General features: G+C 38.6%; 1 protein-coding gene across 1 annotated transcript; it reads right to left on the bottom strand.

Moving 5' to 3' along the window:
- Positions 1-878: 878 nt before the first annotated feature.
- Positions 879-22118, bottom strand: ZFYVE1 (zinc finger FYVE-type containing 1). Its single transcript, XM_039333225.1, has 12 exons — positions 21796-22118; positions 20130-20951; positions 16426-16930; positions 14739-14953; positions 11532-11638; positions 10124-10232; positions 8485-8582; positions 8274-8391; positions 7139-7309; positions 5187-5367; positions 2899-3012; positions 879-2493 (listed from the first exon to the last, which is right to left on the bottom strand). The coding sequence occupies exons 2-12, from the start codon at positions 20625-20627 to the stop codon at positions 2261-2263; spliced, it is 2349 nt and encodes a 782-aa protein (XP_039189159.1). The 5' UTR covers positions 20628-20951; positions 21796-22118; the 3' UTR covers positions 879-2260.
- Between the last annotated feature and the right edge of the window lie 634 nt (positions 22119-22752).

Here is a 22752-nt window from a genome sequence, read left to right as displayed (position 1 = left end):
GGATTTTAAATCTATGAAGATCAAGTACAACTTGATACCTTGAACTCTTGTAAGTTTCATATGCTGAAATGTGTTAAGTCAACCTAAGCTATTTAAGGAGTGATATAAGTGTTTGCGTAACTATCTTTCAACCAATAAGACCTCATTAGCATTGTTCTCTCTCCAATTTTCATATTGATATTTAGTATTATTTGTGATTGCAAACTGAGCAGTAGTTTTTATTTTAGCAGAAAACTCTTAATTCTAGGGTATATTTGGTTCTGTTCTAAGGATGACCTTTTAAGCCCACTTAATTAGTGACATAGTGAATTAGTGCAATTTCAGTCCTTTGGCAGCATCAGTAGTATGTCGAGTTTACCATGGCTTGCATTGTAGAATGCCTAGTCACTTGGAACAATGCAATTTGAAGTTAAAATAGCTTAAAGACACCAGGATGGTGAAGACAGCATTGGCAAACATTGTGCTTCTTAGAATGAAGTTTGGTTAAAAAAAGAAAACAACTACATAAAGCAGGAGCTTACAAGTGAATATTTTATATGAGGAATGTTCAGTATTTCTGTATGTGCAGTAACATGGTGGAAGAGCTACAGGCATGAAGAACACAAGAGTTTACAAACAAATTCCATTTTTATGTTCCACCACAAGTCAATACTAAAAATCATATTGGGAGAAAACAAAACCCTCCACTAAGACTTTTCCCTTGGGGGGGATAGAAAGGCTATTCAGCTTCCAATTACAAAACACATATTAAATCATGGGTAATTCAGAAATGTATTACTATATAATCCAATTCTGTTTGATATACAGAGTCAACACTATATCTTCCCTCTAGTAAACAGTACGACTAGGCAGGCATTCAGAAAAAATGAGCACACTTGTTCAGAAGGGTTAAGTCCTTTATAGCACTTAATTTAATACAGTCCTACAACAGGATTTCAGGCATCAAGATATACAAGGGTATACTTAATAAATTGGAAAACAGTGTTAGATATCATGCCAAAGTCCAGCCATTATTAATGTAGATAATCTCCACCACAGGAATTTGCCATTTGACTCAGAAGAGGCAAAATGATAAGGGATTTGGTCATTAAAGCTTCTGAGGGTATCTTGTTCATCATTGTAACAAGATCCACAGAAAAGCCTAATCCTATCATTTTATTCAGTGATTACATCAATGCCTCAGAGTGGTTCAGTACAGGGCTGTTGTAAAAAAAATAATGCCACCGTCTCATTTGCTTGTATACTCAGAAGACTGCCCATTTTCAGTTTTGTTTATTTGAGTGCTTTGAGGGTCCTTTCAGACATTTGCCAACTTACAAAGAACTAAAGCTTATGAAGCTAAACAAATACTACACTGCTGGAAGTTTGCTTCGTACTTACCATTGCTTTCAGTCTGGACATGTCTGATGAAGAAATGAGAATATATCACAAAGAAATCCCACAACCTCACAAATTTGTAGATAAGAAGAGTAAGGATTCATCACCTCAGAATTAAACTGGAATGGCTTTAATAGGTAAGTTTTGGGTTTGTGCCACAAATTTAGCTTCTGCCCAAACTTGAACTGTTTGCTTGTTTGAACAAGGGCTTCCAATCTTGCACATCAGACCTTGCACATAGTAATAAACAGCATCCCTCCTCTTTTCTAGCTTTGACTGGGAAGACCCTACCAGCAAAAGGAAACCAGAATGGGATAAATAGGGGTGATAGAGTTGCAATGGCCAGACCAAAGGCCTGGTACTCTGTATCCAAAACCAAGGCTCATGAATGGTGGTTATTTCAAGTGACCAACTTGTAGAATCACAGTTATTGAAATTCATGAGGCTGTAAGTAGCAGAACGCTTCAAGCAAATGAATCCCAAGGCACTCAAGAGGTTGTGCTTGATCCATTACACTTAAAAAAAAAAATCCAATTTCTATTTACGTTTCAATGTTAACAGTAAATTACCAATGCTTTATCAGCCAGCTGCATTATACATTATAGGGATATAGAAATACATACAGTTGACTGGTATATACTGGATTTGGGATTCCTCAACTTATTGCAAGCTTCTGCACATACTCCAATCCCCAACTTCCATGATCACAACTGGCAATCAAGCCTTATCCGGGCTATTGATTATTTCACGTTACTGAAATCTACACATGTAAAGAAGGCTAGACATGAGCAGCATGCATTCTGCCTAGTTTTTCTTTTTCTTTTCTTTTTATCTAACCCTGAGAAGCTATGGTGTTACTGCGTACCCAGAAGGAAAGTTAGGGTTAAAGATCACCAGGCTTTTTATTGCAATTAAAACAGACTCTAACTGGATGATCCCAACCACGGGAAGGGACAGCTCTGCGCTCATGGGAGCATTCATCACAGAAGCCCTGGCCACAAGCACGACAGTGATGCTTTGACAATTTGATGTTGAATTCCTTCCGGCAATTGTGGCAGTGTAAGATTTCGTGGTCAGGTACCCAGTAGGCAGGCCTAGCGGCATCCTTCATGAGACCTATAAATGATCAGAAAAATCCCACAAAGCTAGTTTGTTATCAGCAAAGTAGGGCAAAGGTTACGTAATCTCTTCTGTTTGTTTACAAAAAACTATTTAAAGTTTGTGTGTGCATATACCTTAATTATGTTAAGCTCTGTCTGTTAGTCCCTCTTTATGTTGGCTCTGCCTATTGATACATAGAGTACAGCTAGGGGGAAAAAAAACACTACTGGGAAATGTCTCTGCCTCCAACTGAGATTCGAAAATACCTGGCCATAATCACGTGAGGGTAACTCAGAATACTTAATTCATAAACCCATCAATTAAAAAAATTCAGCTGCCTCAGAGGTAAGTTCTGCTCATTCCCCCGCGTGTTGCTTTCCCCCGTCCCAACCTCCCCCTCCTCATTTTTGTATCACTTACCCAGTGGGATGTCAATGGCGGTTACCACAGCCCCAAGGGTATTCTGCACAGCTTCACCAACTTTCCTGGCGATCACTGTCCCTCCTTCCTCATCTGTTGATACCTCAGCCACTTCTGCAAAACAAATGTTAGGGCTCAAAAACCAAAAAGCACAATCCCAAAGGAATCCCCTAACTCTTATTTTAAAAACATCACAATGTAAGAATACTTGTCTTATGTTAGCCAAAGCAGATTGTGATTGAATGTTAGGACAAACCTCCTCACAAGACTACATCTTATCAAGGTGATAAACTTCCCATTAGAAGATATGCTTCAACAGAGATGGGTCAGGTACCAGTCAGAGATTCTTTAATTTGGATTCAGTAGGCTAAGTGGTTTCTTCTAATCATGATTTTATAAAGCTCCCACAGTTATTCTGACCTAGCCAGTCTACAGTGGAGGCCAAAATCCATTCAGGGTTAAATATTAAGAGCTTCAACCAAATTTGTGTGACTTTTCCGGATGAATGCGTTCATAGGTAAACTCCAGGATTATTTCTCACCTTTCTGTTGGAAAGTCATGAAATATTCATGGCTTCCAGATGCTATCAAATGAACAAGTGACACTTTGAAGCGACATCCTCACAGCAGCATATTAAGCTAGCAGTATTGTGTCATATTGTGATTATCTCACTTATCTCCAACTGTTTCTGCTTTCCCAATATAATCCAGCCGAACAGATGCGCTCCAGGTCCTTTCCATTTAGCTTTGCCAGTTTGTGGGATCTAAGAAGTACGGCTTCTCTTTTGCCGCTCACACCCACTGGAACAGCCCTCCCCCCCCCGATAAGGACAGCATTCATTCTCCTGAAGTTCCAGAAAACTTCAAAAAAAAACCTTCGGTCTGGGGTTGACCCCCGTTTTGTGTTGTTATTTTTGCCTCAATTGCCTGTGGGATTCAAAGTTTTTAGCCATTTCTTTAGTTTTCCTAGTTTTGTACACTGCTCAGAGTCCACTGGAGTTGGGCAGCCAATACATTTAAATATATAAATAACCTTAAATGGTTTGTTTTTTAAGCCAACAAGGGATGCAGCTGGCAACGACACCAACTAAATAAGATAAATTACTGAAAAAAATCCCTCATGTTTTAACAATTTATTATGAATATGAAAAATGTGCATGAACAGTAAACTGAACAATATGCATGTTGCTTATGTGATTACTTGCCCTAATAACTGCTTATATTTTCTTTAATGCAACACCGTCAAAATACTTAGTAAAGCTATATTACTATACTATGATACCCCTCCTCTTTCCTATTACCTATCCTTGTCTTCTTATGACTATAACTTTGCTGCTTGTATCTTACAATTTATATTGGGTTTTTTTTTAGTATCCTAGTATGATTTATGTTGTTTGCTTAGCTAGTCCTCTATGACTATCACTAAGTGTTGCATCTTATGATTTATGATGAATTATTATATTTCATGATTTATGATGAATATATTTTCATGTTGTATATGATCATGATTATCACTATTATTTGTATGTACACTGACAGCTTATGCACCGGCGACAAATTCCTTGTGTGTCCAACCACACTTGGCCAATAAAGAATTCTATTCTATTCTATTCTATTCTATTCTATTCTATTCTATTCTGTTCTGTTCTGTTCTGTTCTGTTCTGTTCTGTTCTGCTCTGCTCTGCTCTGCTCTGCTCTGCTCTGCTCTACTCTACTCTACTCCTCACTTTTTCTCAGGAACTTTAATATGGCATGTATTGGCATCTCCCTTAATTTTATCTCCATAGCAATAACCTGAGAAGGAGTGAGTAGCCTAGAATTATCTAATGAGCTCCACATGAAGTGGGATTGAAACCCGGGGTTCCTTGGGTGAAGTCCAACAACTTAGACATTGTATATAATAGCATTAACATCAAAAGTGACTGAAATGAGCTGCATATAATGGAAAGAGATTCCAAAAGTTAAGGGTTATGTCCAAGTCATATGTCAACTGAATTTATATAGCACATTAACCTTATTATCACTTGTATTTAGGCTGTTTTATTCATTGAATCACAGTTAAGCAAACCATTAATATTTATCTTGTGCAAATTCAGCCTTGGAGAAGACCCAGTGAAATTAACAAGACTATGTTAGTTACAAGTAGCTGAACGCAGGTATGGTTTAGTTTGCTTTCATTTTCAGACATCACAAGATTTACATTATCACAATACAGTATTACTAAAAAAAAACCCACTGTTAATTCCTCACTTTGATTCACACACATAATATTATCAAGACAAGATTACCTAACTGAAAGCCCCTGTTGTCATAACAGTTGTCGCATACTCGCACAGGTGTGGGTCCCCAACCACGTTCCGGGACAGGGCGAGTCTTGGACGAACAACCATCACAGAAACCTTCTCCACAAGCCCGACAATGGTGCTTTGTATCATTATCTTTAAAAGATATGCCACATTTCCTACAATTCTGAACAAGAAAGGATGAGCGAAGTTAAAACACTGCAGGTTTTTTTTTCCTGTTTAATGAAAATGAAGGAAAAAAGGTATATGAAGAAGTATTTAAGCCACTCAATTGGCTTTGGCTAAACTAGCTTTCCTCAACTTAAGGTCCTCCAAAAACACTCAAATTCAATTCTCGTTCTCATAAGAAACAATGTTGTTTGTCAACTTGCATCTTCTATTGACCTATCTAGCTTAGCATCTGTGCTGACTTTTTTAGATAGGAGCTTTTCCAGTTCTATTTAGAAATACGTAGGTCCTTTCCAAGCAAAATACACGCTCTGCCATTGGACAGTGGCTCTTGGTGAAAATTGTAATTAAATATATTTCAACCGCAGATCAGGGAAGAATAGATTAAAGCAGTGGTTCTCAACCTTTTTAATGCCGTGACCCCCAACCGGTCGTAAGTAGAGGACTACTCAACCGGTCGTAAGTAGAGGACTACTCAGCTGGTGCAGCACCGTTTGCAGAATGGGACTTTTGGCGGGCTCAGCAGGGCAGAGACAGCCTGGACAATTCCTATTGGCTTTTGAAAGCCAATAGAATTAGACTCCATTCAAGAGAGTCTATTCTATTGGCTTTCAAAAGCCAATAGAATAAAAGGAAGTAGCACAGCTAAGGAAAAGGGGAAAAAAATGGCGGATTGCGTTGTTTGGCGACCCCCGTGAAATGGTTGTTCGACCCCAAATGGGGTCCCGACCCACAGGTTGAGAACCACTGGATTAAAGCAATATGGCTACCTCCCTCATTAATATGGATGTCTTCACTAAGCTGGCTTCCTGGGAGAATCTTGGTAGCTGCATAGGGATTACTAGGCACAGTATTGGTGTCTTATCCAAGGAGCTTGTGGGCTAGCTTTTAGCCTTGAAAAGAGAGAAGGAGAAACTCAAAATTACCAACCATTGGTTACTGACAGGAATTTTGTCTCATTCTGACTTTAAAGGAGCAAAAAAAAAAAAAAATGATAGGCTTGGTCAGTTAGCATATAATATGTAGAAACAAATCTTGTTGAAATGTAAACTACATCCTGGAAATGAAAGTAGTGCATTGCTCTTCTACATTTCAAGAGGAGAGAAAACAGAAAACCCAGCTGATGCTTCAGACCAGGGGTCTTCAAACCTGGCCCTTTCATGACTTGTGGACTTCAACTCCCAGAATTCCTCAGCCAGGTATGCTGGCTGCGGAATTCTGGGAATTGAAGTCCACAAGTCATAAAAGGGCCAAGTTTGAAGACCCTTGCTTCAGACAGTCTACCCAACACACCCCATAGGTTTTCTTTTCTTCTTACAACTCCTAGGAACAATTTATACTCATGAAAGAGAATGTTTATAGCTCAGGGTTGAAATGAGGGGTCTTTGGTGCTCTCTGAGCGTACTTGGTTTTTTTGCAGATGTTTCATTACCCTAATTAGGTAACATCATCAGTGCTAGTAGGAGTGCTGTTTGCTCTTAGACAGCAAACAGCACTCCTTAGTAGCACTGATGATGTTGCCTAGTTAATGAAACATCTGCAAGAAAACAAGCAAGCTCAGAGAGCACCAAGGACCCCTAAGTTATACTCATTCCAAGGGGAGTAGCTATTTGCAATTTTGAAAACAACAACAACCCTTAAGTCTATAGATTTGTACATTGTAATAAGTGCATTTAAACAAATCGTAAACCGTTTGTTCAGCTCTTCAGAAAAAGCAAAGTGAAGAAAAACAAGAAACATTTGCAAATAATTTTGCTGGTGCTGGGTACCAGAATCTGGGAATTGGGTTTCCAGTAAGCCGGAGCAATTTGATCTGTCAACCACGAGGTTACAGCTTTGGTAGGTCCCAAGCTCAGTTCAGACACTGACTGTGCCATGAAATTCATTCCATCGATCAGGCGTTGAGCAGCATTGTTGTTGTCCTTCAGGCTGCAATCAGTCTGAAATGAAACAGTAATGTGCACATCTTATTTTGTTTGACTGCTGCTGCCAAGCTGTTTTCATCAAACACATTCAGATGTTTCCCTTTATGCAAAGAATAGCAATATATATTGCTATATATATATATATTTTCTGAGGTTTTCGCGGGTGTTTGTATGTAGGTCTTTGGTTGTTCGGGTTTTCTCCTGCGTAAAATTGGAAGTGTCTTGGCGACATTTCGACGAAGTCCCATTCGTCATCTTAAGATGACGAATGGGACTTCGTCGAAACGTCGCCAAGACACTTCCAATTCTACGCAGGAGAAAACCCGAACAACCAAAGACCTACACATATATATTAATACCACCAAAATAATTGGGGGAATGATCAGTCCTGACCATGACACATTTGAGTAGATTGCAGTGGCTTTAGAATATGCTGCCAAGAGCTGCTAAATTCAAAGGACAGAACATCGGAAATGGCACAAGTTCCATACACTTGTCTTTGGAAGAACTTTAAACATCCAGTCACTGAAAATTGTTTCCTACATGTCAAATCCGGGGAAGGAGTTAGCATCACAGAATAAAGAACAGCTATCATCAATTATAATCATATTGAGATTAGTTTAATTCAACTCAGTGGCCTAAACTGGGTGAGTACCAATAGCTTGGATGTGCCTCCTTGGCACCAGTCAAAATCTTGGGGGAAGGATTTAAGGGTGTGAATGGGAATGGCTTACCTCTTCTTTCCATCTGCACCTTCAAAATCCTCCCCAAAAGTTAAAAAACAGGCCAAATCACTTTGTGCAGGCCTGGAGCACTGGACATCATTGGATAGCTTTCTGTTCCTGACACACACACACACATGTGCACACGCACGCACACATACCCTGTTCAAAGTTTGTCCATCCTTTATCTAAGTGGCCCTTTCCAATCCTTACGGTTCTAAAAAAAACTGGAAAGCAATCATCGCCAGCAGACTTACTCCTGGCCAGACGTGTACAATCTCCGTCCTCACCACAGTATCCACAGGATCTTGGTTCCCAAACCAATATTGTCGGCTACGGTACACAACTCCACAATTGGGGCACTCAATTACATATCTGCAAGTAGGGAAGAAAAGAGCTGCTCACTTCAGCCTCTGGAAGTGATAAGACTAGGAGAGCAGAAAGGGAAGGGATGGACTTTATACTTACCCTGACCAGGCATACTTAGCAAGGCCCATCCAAGGGGAATCTGTAGAAGCAGAAGTTTTGGGCACTACCCTAACCTCTTGACCATGTTCATAACAGCCCTGAAAAGCAGTATATCAGTTAAAAAGCTTTTCTCTTCAAATATCAATGTTCAAGCCAACAAATTTTTGCACACAAATTTTTCTTTTTAGAAAAGGAGTAGTAAGAAATCCCATGAGCTGAACATTTTTATGACAACATAAGTATATATATAAAACTTATCATGATTTTAAGCAAGAGTATAGAAACCCCAACATTAGGAAAACCATCATCATTTCTAGCTGAAAACTACCATCTGGGATCTACCAAAATGAATTCCCAGTTCCTAGTTCATGTTGTTTCTATTATTTAGGACTGCTAGAATTAGTTACATCATATAATATACACAGAAAGAAGGAAAGGACGGCTTACAGCAGTGTTTCCCAAACTTGACAATTTTAAGGCATGTGGACTTCAACTTCAACTTCAACAGTTGAAGTCCACATGCCTTAAAATTGTCAAGTTTGGGAAACACTGGCTTACAGGGACAATCTTTACTCTATCTGTCCCACCTTATTGCTCTTCGTATAAATTAAAACATTTTTTAAAGGTTAAAAAAAATGTTTTCATTCTGTACATTGCCAGAAATACCCAGAGAGAGGTTTTTAAAAAAAAAATTAAAAAAGAACTTCAATTTTAAAACAGGAAATCCAAAAACGTGACTAATGCAAATTGGATTGTAGTTGAGAAAGTCTAAAGAAAAAAAGAAACAGGGGCAACATGATAGCAGTATTCCAGTATTTGAGGGGCTGCCACAAAGAAGAGGGCATCAACCCATTCTCCAAAGCACCAGAGGGCAGGACAAGAAGCAACCTGGAATTAAGGAGAAACTTCCTGACAGTGAGGACAATTAACCAATGGAACAACTTGCCTCCAGAAATCGCAGGCGCTCCATCACTGGAGGTTTTTAAGAAGAGACTAGACCAGTGGTTCTCAACCTTTTTAATGCCGCGACCCCCAACCGGTCGTAAGTCGAGGACTACTCAACTGGTCATAAATCGAGGACTACTCAACTGGTGCAGCACCGTTTGCAGAATGGGACTTTTGGCGGGCTCAGCAGGGCAGAGACAGCCTGGACAATTCCTATTAGTTTTTGAAAGCCAATAGAATTAGACTCTATTCAAGAGAGTCTATTCTATTGGCTTTCAAAAGCCAATAGAATAAAAGGGAGTAGCACAGCTAAGGAAAAGGGGGAAAAAAGTCGTTGTTTGGCGACCCCTGTGAAATGGTCGTTCGACCCCAAAGGGGTCCCGACCCACAAGCTGAGAACCACTGGACTAGACAGTCACTTGTCTGAAATGGTATAGGTCCTCCTGCTTGAGCGGGGGGCTGGACTAGAAGACCTCCAAGGTCCCTTCCAGCTCTATTCTATTCTATTCTATTCTATTCTATTCTATTCTATTCTATTCTATTCTATTCTACTCTACTCTATTCTATTCTACTCTACCCTACCCTACCCTACCCTACTCTACTCTACTCTACTGCATATGAATTTTGGATCACCTTCACCTTAGAGGCTTATGGTCTTCAGTATAAGAAATGCCACTTTCCTTGCTCCACTCACCTTGCAAGTGAATACTCGATTATCATACTGATGAGTGTATCTACAGCGATTCTTAGCTTCATGGGGGATTCCTTCTTTCGCATGGTTCATGCTGTTCTTACACCCATTTCTAAAATTGCAAAGAAAAGCAAAAAAAAAAAAAAAAAGGATCAGGGTCAAACAGCTGGCCTGACATCTCAGTACAGTAAAATAATAATTCAATTTTACAAGCTTGTCCTAAGTAACATTAGAATCAAACTCTTTTTACATATTTCATGTCAAAAAAAATGAGTTTTCCAAAAAACCAAATTGGAATGGGGGGGGGGGAGGAAGAACTGGAAAAACAGACAAAATTAAATTGTGTCCCTTCATCAAAAGGTAAGGTGCTCCTCGCGTTCTTTCTATATTAGACTTATGATATTGTAGTATAACAACATGATTGGATAATATGACCTTGCAGTAATATATTGCTGGCAGATCTTCACAGGAAAAAAGTAGCCCCATTTGAAGGGGGAAAATGGCATTGCAATAGTTATTCAAAGGCAGTCAGCAAAAGGAGGAAGGAGACATTTACTTACCATTCTGCACTTTTGGTCTGTACTGACAATTGTTAAAATTGAATATTTGATGTATTTGGGGTCCTACTGTCTTATATTTATATACAGCTTGTTTTTCCCTAGTAATTTTATAACCATCAAATCCTAATGCTTACTTGATTAACTTGAAACAGTCACAACAGTACACAGAGAAATTATTCATCTATACAACAACAAAATGAAAGAAAAGGAAAAAGGACAACAAAAATGTTACACAAAAAAAAGACATATCCATCAATAGCAAACTGTTCTTACAATAAATACTACAATTTTAGAACTAATCAGCATGATTAAAGGTGGGGATTTTAGCCAGTCTCTAGTTCCATTTGATGAGGGTCAATATGTCATTCTAATACGAGAGAATTATTTATTGAACTCAAATTGGAAATATGAAATTACAACAAATGGAACTTCCATTTCTAATTTATTGAGTGTTATCCAGAAGCAAATATAGTCACTTTAGATTTGTTAGTTTTTATGATACCCCAAATCCTATCTTCATAATGTAGAAATCTTAATGATTATCTAAAATAGCACCAAGGCCATTAAAAAGGAATGTGTCAGGTGATATACAACATCTTAACAAACAAAGCAAATAAAAAATCCAATTTGAAAGTGTACAGTAAGTATATGTAAGTGTATGAACCACACTTCAGTGTTTTAGTAGCAGACTTGATCTGCAGTGTATACTAGAAGAAACTATAGTAGGCATCTCTTCAACAAAACCAAATGATGCTTTGCTATTTTTAGAATCACTCCAACATTACAACATAATGTACATTTTTTAGGGCTGGATAAACTTTATTCAAATATAGGCCTTCATATCTACTTACCCGCAGCTAAGACATACAGAGGAGCAGGTAAAATACTCATCTGGAAAGAAGGAGCTATGAGCCATTTGATCATCTGGAATTTCACCACAGAACCGATCACTTAATGCCTGGATGACAAGAGAAGGAGAAAAATCATTAATAAGCATAGAATGGTAAGCATGTTGAATACACAGCAAGTTTATGGAAAGGTATAGGTCTAAAGAAAAAAAGAAACAGGGGCAACATGATAGCAGTATTCCAGTATTTGAGGGACTGCCACAAAGAAAAGGGCATTAAACCATTCTCCAACGCACCAGAGGGTAAGACAAGAAACAATGGTTGGAAACTGATCAAAGAGAGAAGCAACCTGGAATTAAGAGAAACTTCCTAACAGTGAGGACAACTAACCAGTGGAAATTGTGGGCACTCCATCACTGGAGGTTTTTAAGAAGAGACTGGACAGTCACTTGCCTGAGATAGTATAGGTTCTCCTGCTTGAGCAGGCGGCTGTCCCTTCTAGCTCCTATTCTATTCTATTCTATTCTATTCTATTCTATTCTATTCTATTCTATTCTATTCTATTCTATTCTATTCTATTCTATTTGCTATTCTATTCTATTCTATTCTATTCTATTCTATTCTATTCTATTCTATTCTATTCTATTCATCAATGCCTCTGAATGCACCACTGAATTTCAGGTGTACACTTGCTGAAAGAGGTGAAAAAAAATAGTACTTGGGAATTTAGGATTGGATTCATTTCCTCACACAAATCCCTGTTTAACAATGGTTTATGAATGAACCATCAGTGGTTCGATTCAAACAACACATTATGCAAAAATCAAACAAACTACTTTGTGCCTTGGTGTAGAAACTATTAGTTTCTCCATTATTGTTTTGTTAGTTGTCTTTTAACATCACATGCAGAATAATCTGTTATTCCTTCTCCATTTTCCATTATAAATTTTTAGCCCAGAGCATTAAAAACAATAGTTTAGGGAGCATCCCAATAGTTATGAATGAAGAAGTTAACCATCAGCTGAGATATAAGCATAAAAAAGGGTAAAAAAATAAAATCTAGTTCCCCAAAAGAAATGTATTAATAGCAAAATCAAAAGTTTTGAAAGTATGTGAAATTTGTAGATGTTAGCCCTAAGCAAGCATAAAGAAGCCACTAATTTCTTAACCTCTTAGAAATTTTTAGCCAGGATGGGCATTTTTTTCAGGAAATCTTATAGGGGAAAGTTTCCCTGAGGGATTGCTATTTTTATTTATTTATCTCTCCAATGTCACTTCTTTTTCATACATTTTAATCTGGAAATAAACCCTAAATAAATAAATCTTAAAGCTAATGCCTGGGTAAACATGCATAGCCGTTATCCTGAATCATGTTTAATGTTACAAAACTACAAAAGATTTGGGTGGTAAAATAATACTAAGTAGTTTAATATTATTTTTTTCATGGAATAAACAGATATGTTTCTTATTGTGTCATGCATGTTCATCAAATAGTTGTAGGGGGAGTAACAATAATCACTGACTATATCACCTACGTTTCATTTCATTTCTGCAGGAAAGGACAAAACAAAAATCCACTGCATGGGAAACGGGAGCAGAAAGTTTTAGTGAAGGAATATTTCAATGAGTCTGCACTCCGAAATTCATCCAGATGGTAAAGTTCAGAAGGATTTGTATCACTACATTTCCCTGCTACTGCTCAGAATATTACATTGCTCCCTGAAGAGCCATGGTTCTAGCCTCTATTTGTTCTAGGTGCCACATCTTTGGTATCTATCAATGAAAATCTAGCTTCTTGCTTAAGAAAATTGAGGAAAGTCAAGGCAAACCAATGAATGAGTTGTTGCCTAGAGACCATGTCCTGTCAGTTACCCTGGTAACAATATGGACCTTTCCATTGCACTACAATAGCTCAGTTCTGATAGCTTATGTATTTATAGTGCTCTTACACCCAGCCTGAGATGCTGAGTGTTTAGATTACAGACATTATCAAAACTAGATTTGCCAAAGCAGACACAAAAAGAATTGAATCTGCATGGGCTCTTCACTTTCTGCACATAGAGACCAAAGTTTCTTCTAGCCCAGGCTATTTAGCGTATCCAATAATAATACAATCCCTCCCTGACGCAACTGACAAAAGTGAGAAGAGCCTGTGGCCTAGAGGTTAATACAGCTGCCTAACGTGCAAGCAGCCCAGGTTCGAATCTCAAGGGTACAACTAGCTGATGAGAGCCAAACAGCTCAAAATAGCTATACTAGTCTCCCCTTTAACTCTTTGTTGGCAATCCAAATTTAACATAGAAATGATCTGTCACTATAGCGACTGCTGCCTGGGATAGCTCCTAGATTGGGGCTGAAAAAGCTGAAAAAGCTTCCTTCCCATATTTGGGTAGACCGGGTGTTCCCAAAAAATACTCAATATACATATACATATAACACACACACACACACACACACACACACGTGCATGCATGCATACACACACACACACACACACACACACATATAAAACAAATTTATTGGCCACCACTCTTACCCTAGGCTAGGGTAACTCTGTGGCTTACAGTTACATCTAAGTCGGGGGTCCCAACGCCCAGTCCGTGGACCAGTACCAGGCCACGGCATGCCAGCAACCAGTCCGCACACACACACACAAAACCCCATCCACGGGATGCAGGCAGCACACAAAACCATGCCCCCGCTGGTCTGTGGAAAAACCTCTCTCCATGTAACCGGTCCCTGGTGCCCAAAAGGTTGGGGGCCTCTGATCTAAAGTTACCACATAAAATGTCACACTCAATCATTTATTTATTTCACTAACAGAAGAGGGCAAATTGAACTGTCAGGAGGAAGAGTTCTGAACTAATTGTTGATTGGCAAAGGTTCTGGCCCATGTTTCCTAGACAGTTGAGGAAGTTGAGATTCTCTTTACTCCTGAGGCTTGACTCATTTGCTGTACCATTTTGGGCTTGCCCATTCTTGAGAAGCGATTGCTGTAGATTACTTTTTGAATGCAGGGCCTTATCAACGGGCTGAGAAGCTAGGCATATCATTTGAAAAGAATTATACCAAATTATACCATGAATTGAAACGGGACAACTATAAGTTTTGGACGATAGGCTCCTGCTACAGGACATAAACTGGAGAACATTAGAATTACTGTTCCAATTATAGATCTGGACTTATTACTATAGAGCAAATTCTACTTACTTTGAGTGCTTTGTAGATAACTCCAGGAGGACGTGGAGAACGGGTGGTATTATTTTCTAGCTGCTGCTCCATAGCGTGCCTGAGGCTAGAAAAATCTGTTGGCGGGTTTTGTGTCCTTATTCCTTTGTAATGGATTGAGCTGAAGGATTCCGGGAAGAGACCAAGTTTGCGGAATCGATCCTGAATTAATTTCTCAGGCACCTCAGAAGGATTATCTGAATGGATTTAACATGCAGTTGTTAGTATGCTGGTGAACCACAAAATTCTGAATGTTTTTGGCAATCCCGAAATATATCCTGAGTGTCATATATTTCTGGAGAGCAGGGTAAAATAACAGCAATGGGATAGCCAAAATTACACAACAAATGGGTTATGCTAGACCTTTTAAGGATTTCTGCACGTTATACTGTATTTGTGGAAACACTGAAGAAAGAAAATCTCTGTGCAATGCATCTTTGCCATGTCTAGATGGATGTCTGGTGTAATCACATTTCTGTCTAAACCACATCTTCAAATAATCAGAGGCAATACAGACAGACTCATACACCTAAACATGGGCCATTATCAACTCATAAAAAAATAAAATGGGATAAAAATTATTTAAGCTTTTAAGGGTTTAATCATCTTATTCTCACCCAGAAATAAGCTCCCTTAAGAGCATAAACAGTATCCAGCTACAATGGACTCCTGGCCCATGTAGTCCAGCAGTCGGTTCTCACAGCAGCCAACCTACTATACAAGGAAGCCGACAGTCTCCCAGAAAAATTTGGGAGTCTTCGTGGACTCACTGCTCCTGCTTGGAGAGCAGATGGCAGCCATGCCTGGTGGGGAGGACTTTGCACAGATTCATCTGGTGCACCAATTTCCTGGACCGGATGGCCTTGCTCATGGTTACCCATGCCTTGGTCACCTCCCATTTGTATTACTGCAGTGTGTTCTACCTGGGGCTGCTCTTGAAGACTTCCCAGAAAGTTCAACTGGTCCACAACACAGTAATGGTGGGGGGCAGCTAGGTTTGCCCATGTTAACATCTCTGTTGTGTGAGATGCACTGACTTCCAGTATTTTTCTGGGTACAATTCCAAGTGCTGTTCATCACCTTCAAAGCTCTACGTGAGACTATCTATGAGACAGCCTCTCCCTAAAGACATTTACTTGTCCTACTATGTCAGATAGAGTGGGCACCCTCCTGGTTTTGTCATCTAATGGGAGCTAGGAAGCATGCCTTTTCCATGGCAGTTCGTGCCCTATGGAACATTTTGCCCGCTGAAGTTCAGCAGATCTCCATCCTTTTACTCTTCTGTAAAGCTTTAAAGATCTGCTTTTTTTCTCCCAAGCATTGGGAGATTAGATGATGATACATTTGCATGGATTGACATCAGCTTTTTCTTTTTATTGTTTTTATTATTTTATGTTTCGAATATTTTTTACAGTTTTCAAAATAATTTTATTGGGAGCCACCCAAGGTTGCCTGAAAGATGGGCAGATATATAAGTGTGTGTGTGTGTGTGTGTGTAATATTTACAGTAGTCATTTTGATGATCAATTCAATCCAAGGGGGAGCAATACTTTGATTCAGCACTTTGTTGGAAAAGAGTGCTTCACCTGAAGATATGCTACATCAATGCATCCTGCCAAAGTTTCATGCAGCCCTAATGCACAATATATTTCCACTGGATTCTACTCACCAGCACCCAATAACTGTGTGTACACAGTTTCATGAAAGATAATGACTCCAGGACCCAAAGTGGACAATGGAACATCCAGTCCACAACGGGCTGTGGTTGCTTTCAGTTCTTTGGTGAAGTGTTTTAGGTATGCTTCCGAAGCATCTCCAAGAAATTTGAAGAGATCATTGTGGAGTCTGTCAGCATGTGTGCGGTAGATGATGAGATCTGAAATAGCCAAGACCTTCAGAAGCAGCCGGGTCCTCTGACTTAGATTCTCCGTGGCACCAAGAAGACCCTCTGTGTCAATCACTACCATTTTATGAACAGGGTCATAGGCAGCCCAAACACCTACTGTACAAGACTCCTGTGCTGGAGATGTTTTAAAGACTTCACGGCCATAAAAGAAGGTGTGGTTAAGGGTATGAGATTTCCCATCCCCTGTGTTCCCAAAAATAGACACCACCTTTACATGTTGGTCAGCCTTGCAGTTCAGTTTCCTGATAAATTCTTCTTCATTCTCCACCTTCCAACAAAAAAGTTAACATTTTATGAGAACATTAAAGCTGCTAAACTCTGCTACTACATAAACCTAACATGTAATCAAGCTGCCGACTACCACGTTAAATCTGCAATGCTCAGAGTTGATCAGACTTGTATCAAAGAGACCCCCATATTTTAATAATCTCTTCCAAGAATGCTACTATTTATATATCTTTATACTACCAGTCCCCAAATAGGTGGGGATATCTATCAATTTCAAAAGGCTAAGCCAACTGAATTTGGTACGCCATTCTAATCCTAGAAGGACTTTAAAAACCTTATAGCCTCTCTTAGAATAGGATTATAAATAGTCAAAGCAGCATGACAATGATTAAATTACAAATACAAAAAACTTGGCATTCAAAACAAAACACACACACAAAATCTATAAAAGAGTGGTTCACGTCTCATAATAATTCTACAATACTTAGTATATCAGCCTATATCAGGACTGGAGAGAATTAGGTCCAATGTGCAAACTTAAATCGGTCACCTACTCAACCGGATTAAATTTATATTGTTGTTATAAGGATAAAACTAGGAAAGAAATGAATGGAAAAATTGATACATCTTGAAAAGAAAATTCATTTTTGTTCAACAAATAATGTTGTTTTTTAAATGGGTATTTCTTTTCCTTATGCCTTCAAGTCAGTATTGACTCCTAGAACAGGGGTCCCCAACCCCCGGTCTGTGGACAAGTACCGGGCTGCAGCATGACAGCAACCGGTCCACAAAACAAGCAAAAACCCATCTGTGGGGTGCAGGTGGCATACAAAACCAGCCCCCTCCAGTCCGCAGAAAAACCTCTCTCCACGTAACCGGTCCCTAATGTCCAAAAGGTTGGGGACCTCTGTTCTAGAGAGTACCTGGAAGTTTCCCTGCAAATTTCTTGGCAAAGTTTTTTCAGAAGTGGTTTGCCATTGCCTTCTTCCTAGAACTGAGAGAGAGTGAATGGCTGGCTTGTGCCTAAGGCTGGACTACAAGTCATAGTCTCCCAGTTTCTAGCTTAGTGCCTTAACCACTAGACCAAACTGGCTCTTAAGATCTATCATTTCTCTTATGATATTTTCCAATTGTGTCAGCCAGCACTTAAATAATAGGATCTTGGATTACCAAATTTAACTATGAAATTTATTTCTGGGAGAACAAAAAGTGGGTATTTGTTCAACTCTTATTAAAGGATACCTTTAAATTAAATAGACATATAAAGGATCAATTTTAATCCTTGCCTTAAACCCTTAAATTTATATTTTTTATCATATTCATTTCTAAGCAAAATTTGCAATGTACAGAAAAGGGATCCTAGGTCTACATGTGGAATGAAATGAAGTAAAGTCCTACAGAGATAGAATTAAATTTATAACTTCATACTGTGTGGGACAGAGCGAATTTTAGTGTTCCTTCATATGAAACACTTACTAAAAGTAAAAAATGTTGTGCCAGAACAACCTTTCATGCAGATACCTCAAATTTTGTGAATTCTAGCACAAAATGGCTGCAGGCAGGGCTTAATTATTCCTCAAATGGCAGCCATGGCTAGTCAGAAAAGTCAGACAGAGAGTGGACCATTTCAATTTATAGCTGCTTAAGAAGTTGCAGATAGGCATAGTCTCATTATACTCTGAAGCACTATTTTCCCTTGAACCTGAAATACCGTATAGCCCAATCAGAAATGAAGGGAGAAAAAAACAGGCAAAAAAATTAATCATGTTTTCTTAATTTAGGATCTTTTTCTAACTTAATCTTTTTTATGTATTGTTTAAATATTGTATAAAGGCGTTGACAATAGTAAAGTTAAAGTTGCATATTTGCTAAATGCTTACATGGTATTGTCTTATTTTGTTCATCATTTCAGTTCAACAAATTGCTACTATAGGTGGGAGATGAATAATATGATTAAGGAGAATTATTTGCCATGATCTTCACTTGTTCAAAAAACAACAATAAGTCTAATTAAATTTACATTTTCCCCAATCTGGTACCCTATAGATGTGTTGAAATTATAGTCAATTGGCCATGATGATCAATTAAATTACAATTAATTGGTTGTGCTTGTTACCATCTTTTTAAGGAAGGCTACAAATTAAAGGGAGAAAAACAAAATTATTGTTTTTATTAAAGATATTGGTCAAAGGTTTAAACTGAGCATCCAATAAATAGCAGCTTATGCCACTGAAAACTTTCATGATGACTCATTCAATCTGTAATCATTGGGTACAAATGATTACACAGTACAGTTTTGCAAAAGTTGCTTATGGACTTTGGAATTAAAATGCTAGTTTCCCAGAAGTCAGCCCAAGTTTTTTCTCCATAATCTCAAAAGAGTAACAGCAATATAAATAACGATGCCTCTGCCTCCTACAGTATCAGAAGAAATCAACTGCTTGGTTTCTATATACAATTTATCCTGATTTTTTATGTATATGGAAACACTGCAGAAAAGCTCTGTTAAGGCAAATGGGATAGGAACCCATGAAAAAAATCATTTGGGTAAGTGTCCAAACATTAACATAATTGATAAATTGTGCTAAACTATAATTTAACTTCTTTAATTTTGGTTCAGCACATTGACAGGGTACTCATATTAGATTATTAAGAAATGGTTGGCCTATACACAGTTTACTGAATAAGCCACAATTGTCTAGATAGACATGCTGTACTAAGCCATAAATTATAAATTATATTACTTGAATTTTCATCAAGCTATGCTAAAACCAAATCAACTCTACTATGACTTAGTGTGATGCTTGCAGATAGTAGGATAATGGTATAAACTACTTATCACAGGGGTGGGCAACAAATTTTTCCAAGGGGCCAAATGAGAAACTGAGACTGTTGTGGAGGATCAAACCAATAGGGCTGTGAAAGTACGTGAGCAGGCAGGCACACATGCATATAAATTGAAAAAAAAAATAGCAGTCACCTTTGAAATAAAAGCAATCCACACAGGCCAGACAGGGGCTGCCAAAGGGCCGGATGTGACCCAGCGGCCATCAAATGCCCAGGTCTAACTTATCATGTGTCTTGTCAAATCATAAGGAGAGTATCACTTGAATATGAACTGAAGGGAAACCCTTAGAGTGATAACTGAGTTTATTTTTTTCCAAAATAGCACCATCCTGAACCAAATAAGACATTCTTATTGATCTCTATTCATTTTCAAAGCTTAAAACAATTCTTACCTGAATCGCCTCTGTTTCATCCACCAGCAGGAAGCTTATTACATGTTCTGTCATCTTCTTCCTCTTGGTCTCCTCATCCATTCCTTCCTCCTCTTGCTGCTCATGATGTTTGCCACTATGGTATATGGTAATGGGATGTTTCCTCTTATTTCCCCCAGCATGAGTTCTCTTCTGACACTCTAAACATAAGTTTATTTTGCACGCTTGGCACCTTACGGTTGCCCTTTGTCTAGAGCTTATGATATTGTTCTGCAGGATGCTGCCACTTGTGACTTTGCAGCTGTCACAGTAGGGGACATGGCCAGATTTGATTCGAGTCCGTTCGTGATTTCGAAGTCTTTCTTGTCTGTGCAGTTCTTCTTCGCAACGCTGACACTGCAAACTTCCACATTCGTCACATTCAAAGACTGCTTCATCTGTGCCACTGCAAGCATAGCTTTCCTGACACAAAAGTGTGGTATTCAGTCCTTTATCTACAGATGGAGGTTGAGCACTCATCTTCCACAAATTATTACTTTATAAAACTGGGTCTTTTTATCAGATACATACATTGGTTTGCCAAAGGACTAAAATTAGTACTTATCTTAAGAGAGAGGAAACTCTAAAAGTTGGGATATATGTATCAGTTTTGATTCTTCACCTCTATGATGCTTTCATGAAAGGCATAAAAAAGTCCCACTTGGCTTAAGAATTGTAAACACAAGTTTCCATAATGACTGAGGGGGCTGTAAAATTCCACACTTAAAGTCACAATAAACTTGGATACATGTGAGAAAAACAATCTGTCGCCAAAATGTAAGCTAAGTTTTTTCTTTGCAATGTCTAAAACATAAGGGAAAATATTGATTTAATGTATACATATAAAAACATACACATAAACATAAGTGCAATAATATTAAAAAGCCTGTTACTTTCTTTACATGATTTATTTCGCCTTCAAAATGAAAAACACTTATGGATATAGTTTAAAACTTTTGCATAACAAAAGATATCTCTGATTAAATTAGTTATATACAAAATCTCCACTGGAGCTTCAAATGTGATTAAAAACAACCTGGGGATTCTCATAACAGATTGGCAAGGACAATTTTATCAAACAAGTATAGGACTTAACACCATTCAACTGAGAGGCCCATGTAGGTCGTTTTAAACAAGTCACTTTCCATTCAAACTGTGTGGCACCTAATCTTAAGTAAAAGTGCTTTGGACTGTACTTTTCCAAGCAACGATAGCATCTTTCATAAACACACACCAAGTAAACCACATCAAAGTTGGCCATATTGTTAAGCCCTACAAACAAACAATATGTCATATAGTGATGAATTAGTTACTTAAAGTAAAGCATTAAAAAATTAACTTTAAACTGCTTTAAAACAGCCCAAGAAAGCCGGGAGGGGGAGGGGAAAAGAATGGTTACAAAAACACATCAGTTCGGTGTTTACTTGTGACTCACTCGCTACCATGAGAAGATCTTGACTTAATCTTATCCGCTAATCTAAAGAACATAATATATAACTCGCGGTTTGGTTGAGTTACTTGAAAGCAGCACATCCAGATAATCTCTGGATTAATTAATTAATTTCTCGTGAGGCGCTATATCTCCCTGCATAAACAAGAACAAGCGAGAGGAAGCGGAGTAAAATAAGACGACAAAAACAAACCGTACAGAACAATGCAGCCCGATCTATTGTTTATTAAACAATAGGCATCTTCTTCTTCCTCCTCCTCCTCCTCCTTTTCCTCCTTGCAAGTCTCAGTGACTAAGTAATCAAACGGTTGTCTCCTCCTCCAGCTCCTCTTTTTAGCTACTAAACCGGGCGGTGGACAGGGAGAGATCCCTTTCTCCCCCAATAGAAGGATTTAACTATCTGGGTCCCAGCGTGTGAACCTGGCGCCCCGGTAGGTATAAGGGCCAGTCCCAAGATCGTCTGTTTTCCCCCTTGTTGTCAGTGTTGATCAGCTGATCTCAGGGAACTTTTTTTTTTTTTTTTAGGCAGGAAGGTAAGTGGTCAAATGGGAAGGAGAAAGGGCGGACAGGTGCATTGTGGGAATTGCAGTATTTTTGTGTGCAGCTTTGCTGCGTTGGAAAGGAGACAGCGCCTCAGAAGCAGTAAAAGAGAATCGCACAGCATACAGAGACACGTAGTTTCCGAAGTCGTACTAAGTCGTACTAAGGCTCATAATTAAGGAAAAAGAAAGTGCGTCGGCCAAATAGAATATACACTATGCGGAATATTCAAAGAATTGTGAGCCTTAAACATTTACATCATATTAGTGTTTACTGGAGATGTTCAAACTGTTTTCAGAAAATGTTAAAGCATAAGAGACATTATAGCTAATACACATGGCATAACTGAGAAAGCAATAAATACCTCCCAAAAGTCAATTTGAGCTTTATTGACTATAGAAAGGTACCATATTACAGTAAGTCAGCCATGTCAAACAAGGCAATCTCCTTACGGAATAGGGAATCCCAGAATATCTCATTTTCCTATTGTGAAATCCAGTCACATGAAGCCTGGACACAAATTAGGCTCAGCATGGTGAAGGAATGAGGTAAGGCTTTTTATTTGTTGAACCTACAGACCAAATATATACTGAGGGAGCTGGATTGGAAGATAAG

Source organism: Crotalus tigris, unplaced genomic scaffold (genome assembly GCF_016545835.1).
Source record: "Crotalus tigris isolate CLP2741 ecotype Arizona unplaced genomic scaffold, ASM1654583v1 scf7180000017545.3456711, whole genome shotgun sequence".
In the NCBI taxonomy this organism is placed as follows: domain Eukaryota; kingdom Metazoa; phylum Chordata; class Lepidosauria; order Squamata; family Viperidae; genus Crotalus; species Crotalus tigris.
This window is presented reverse-complemented; position numbering and strand designations above follow the sequence as displayed.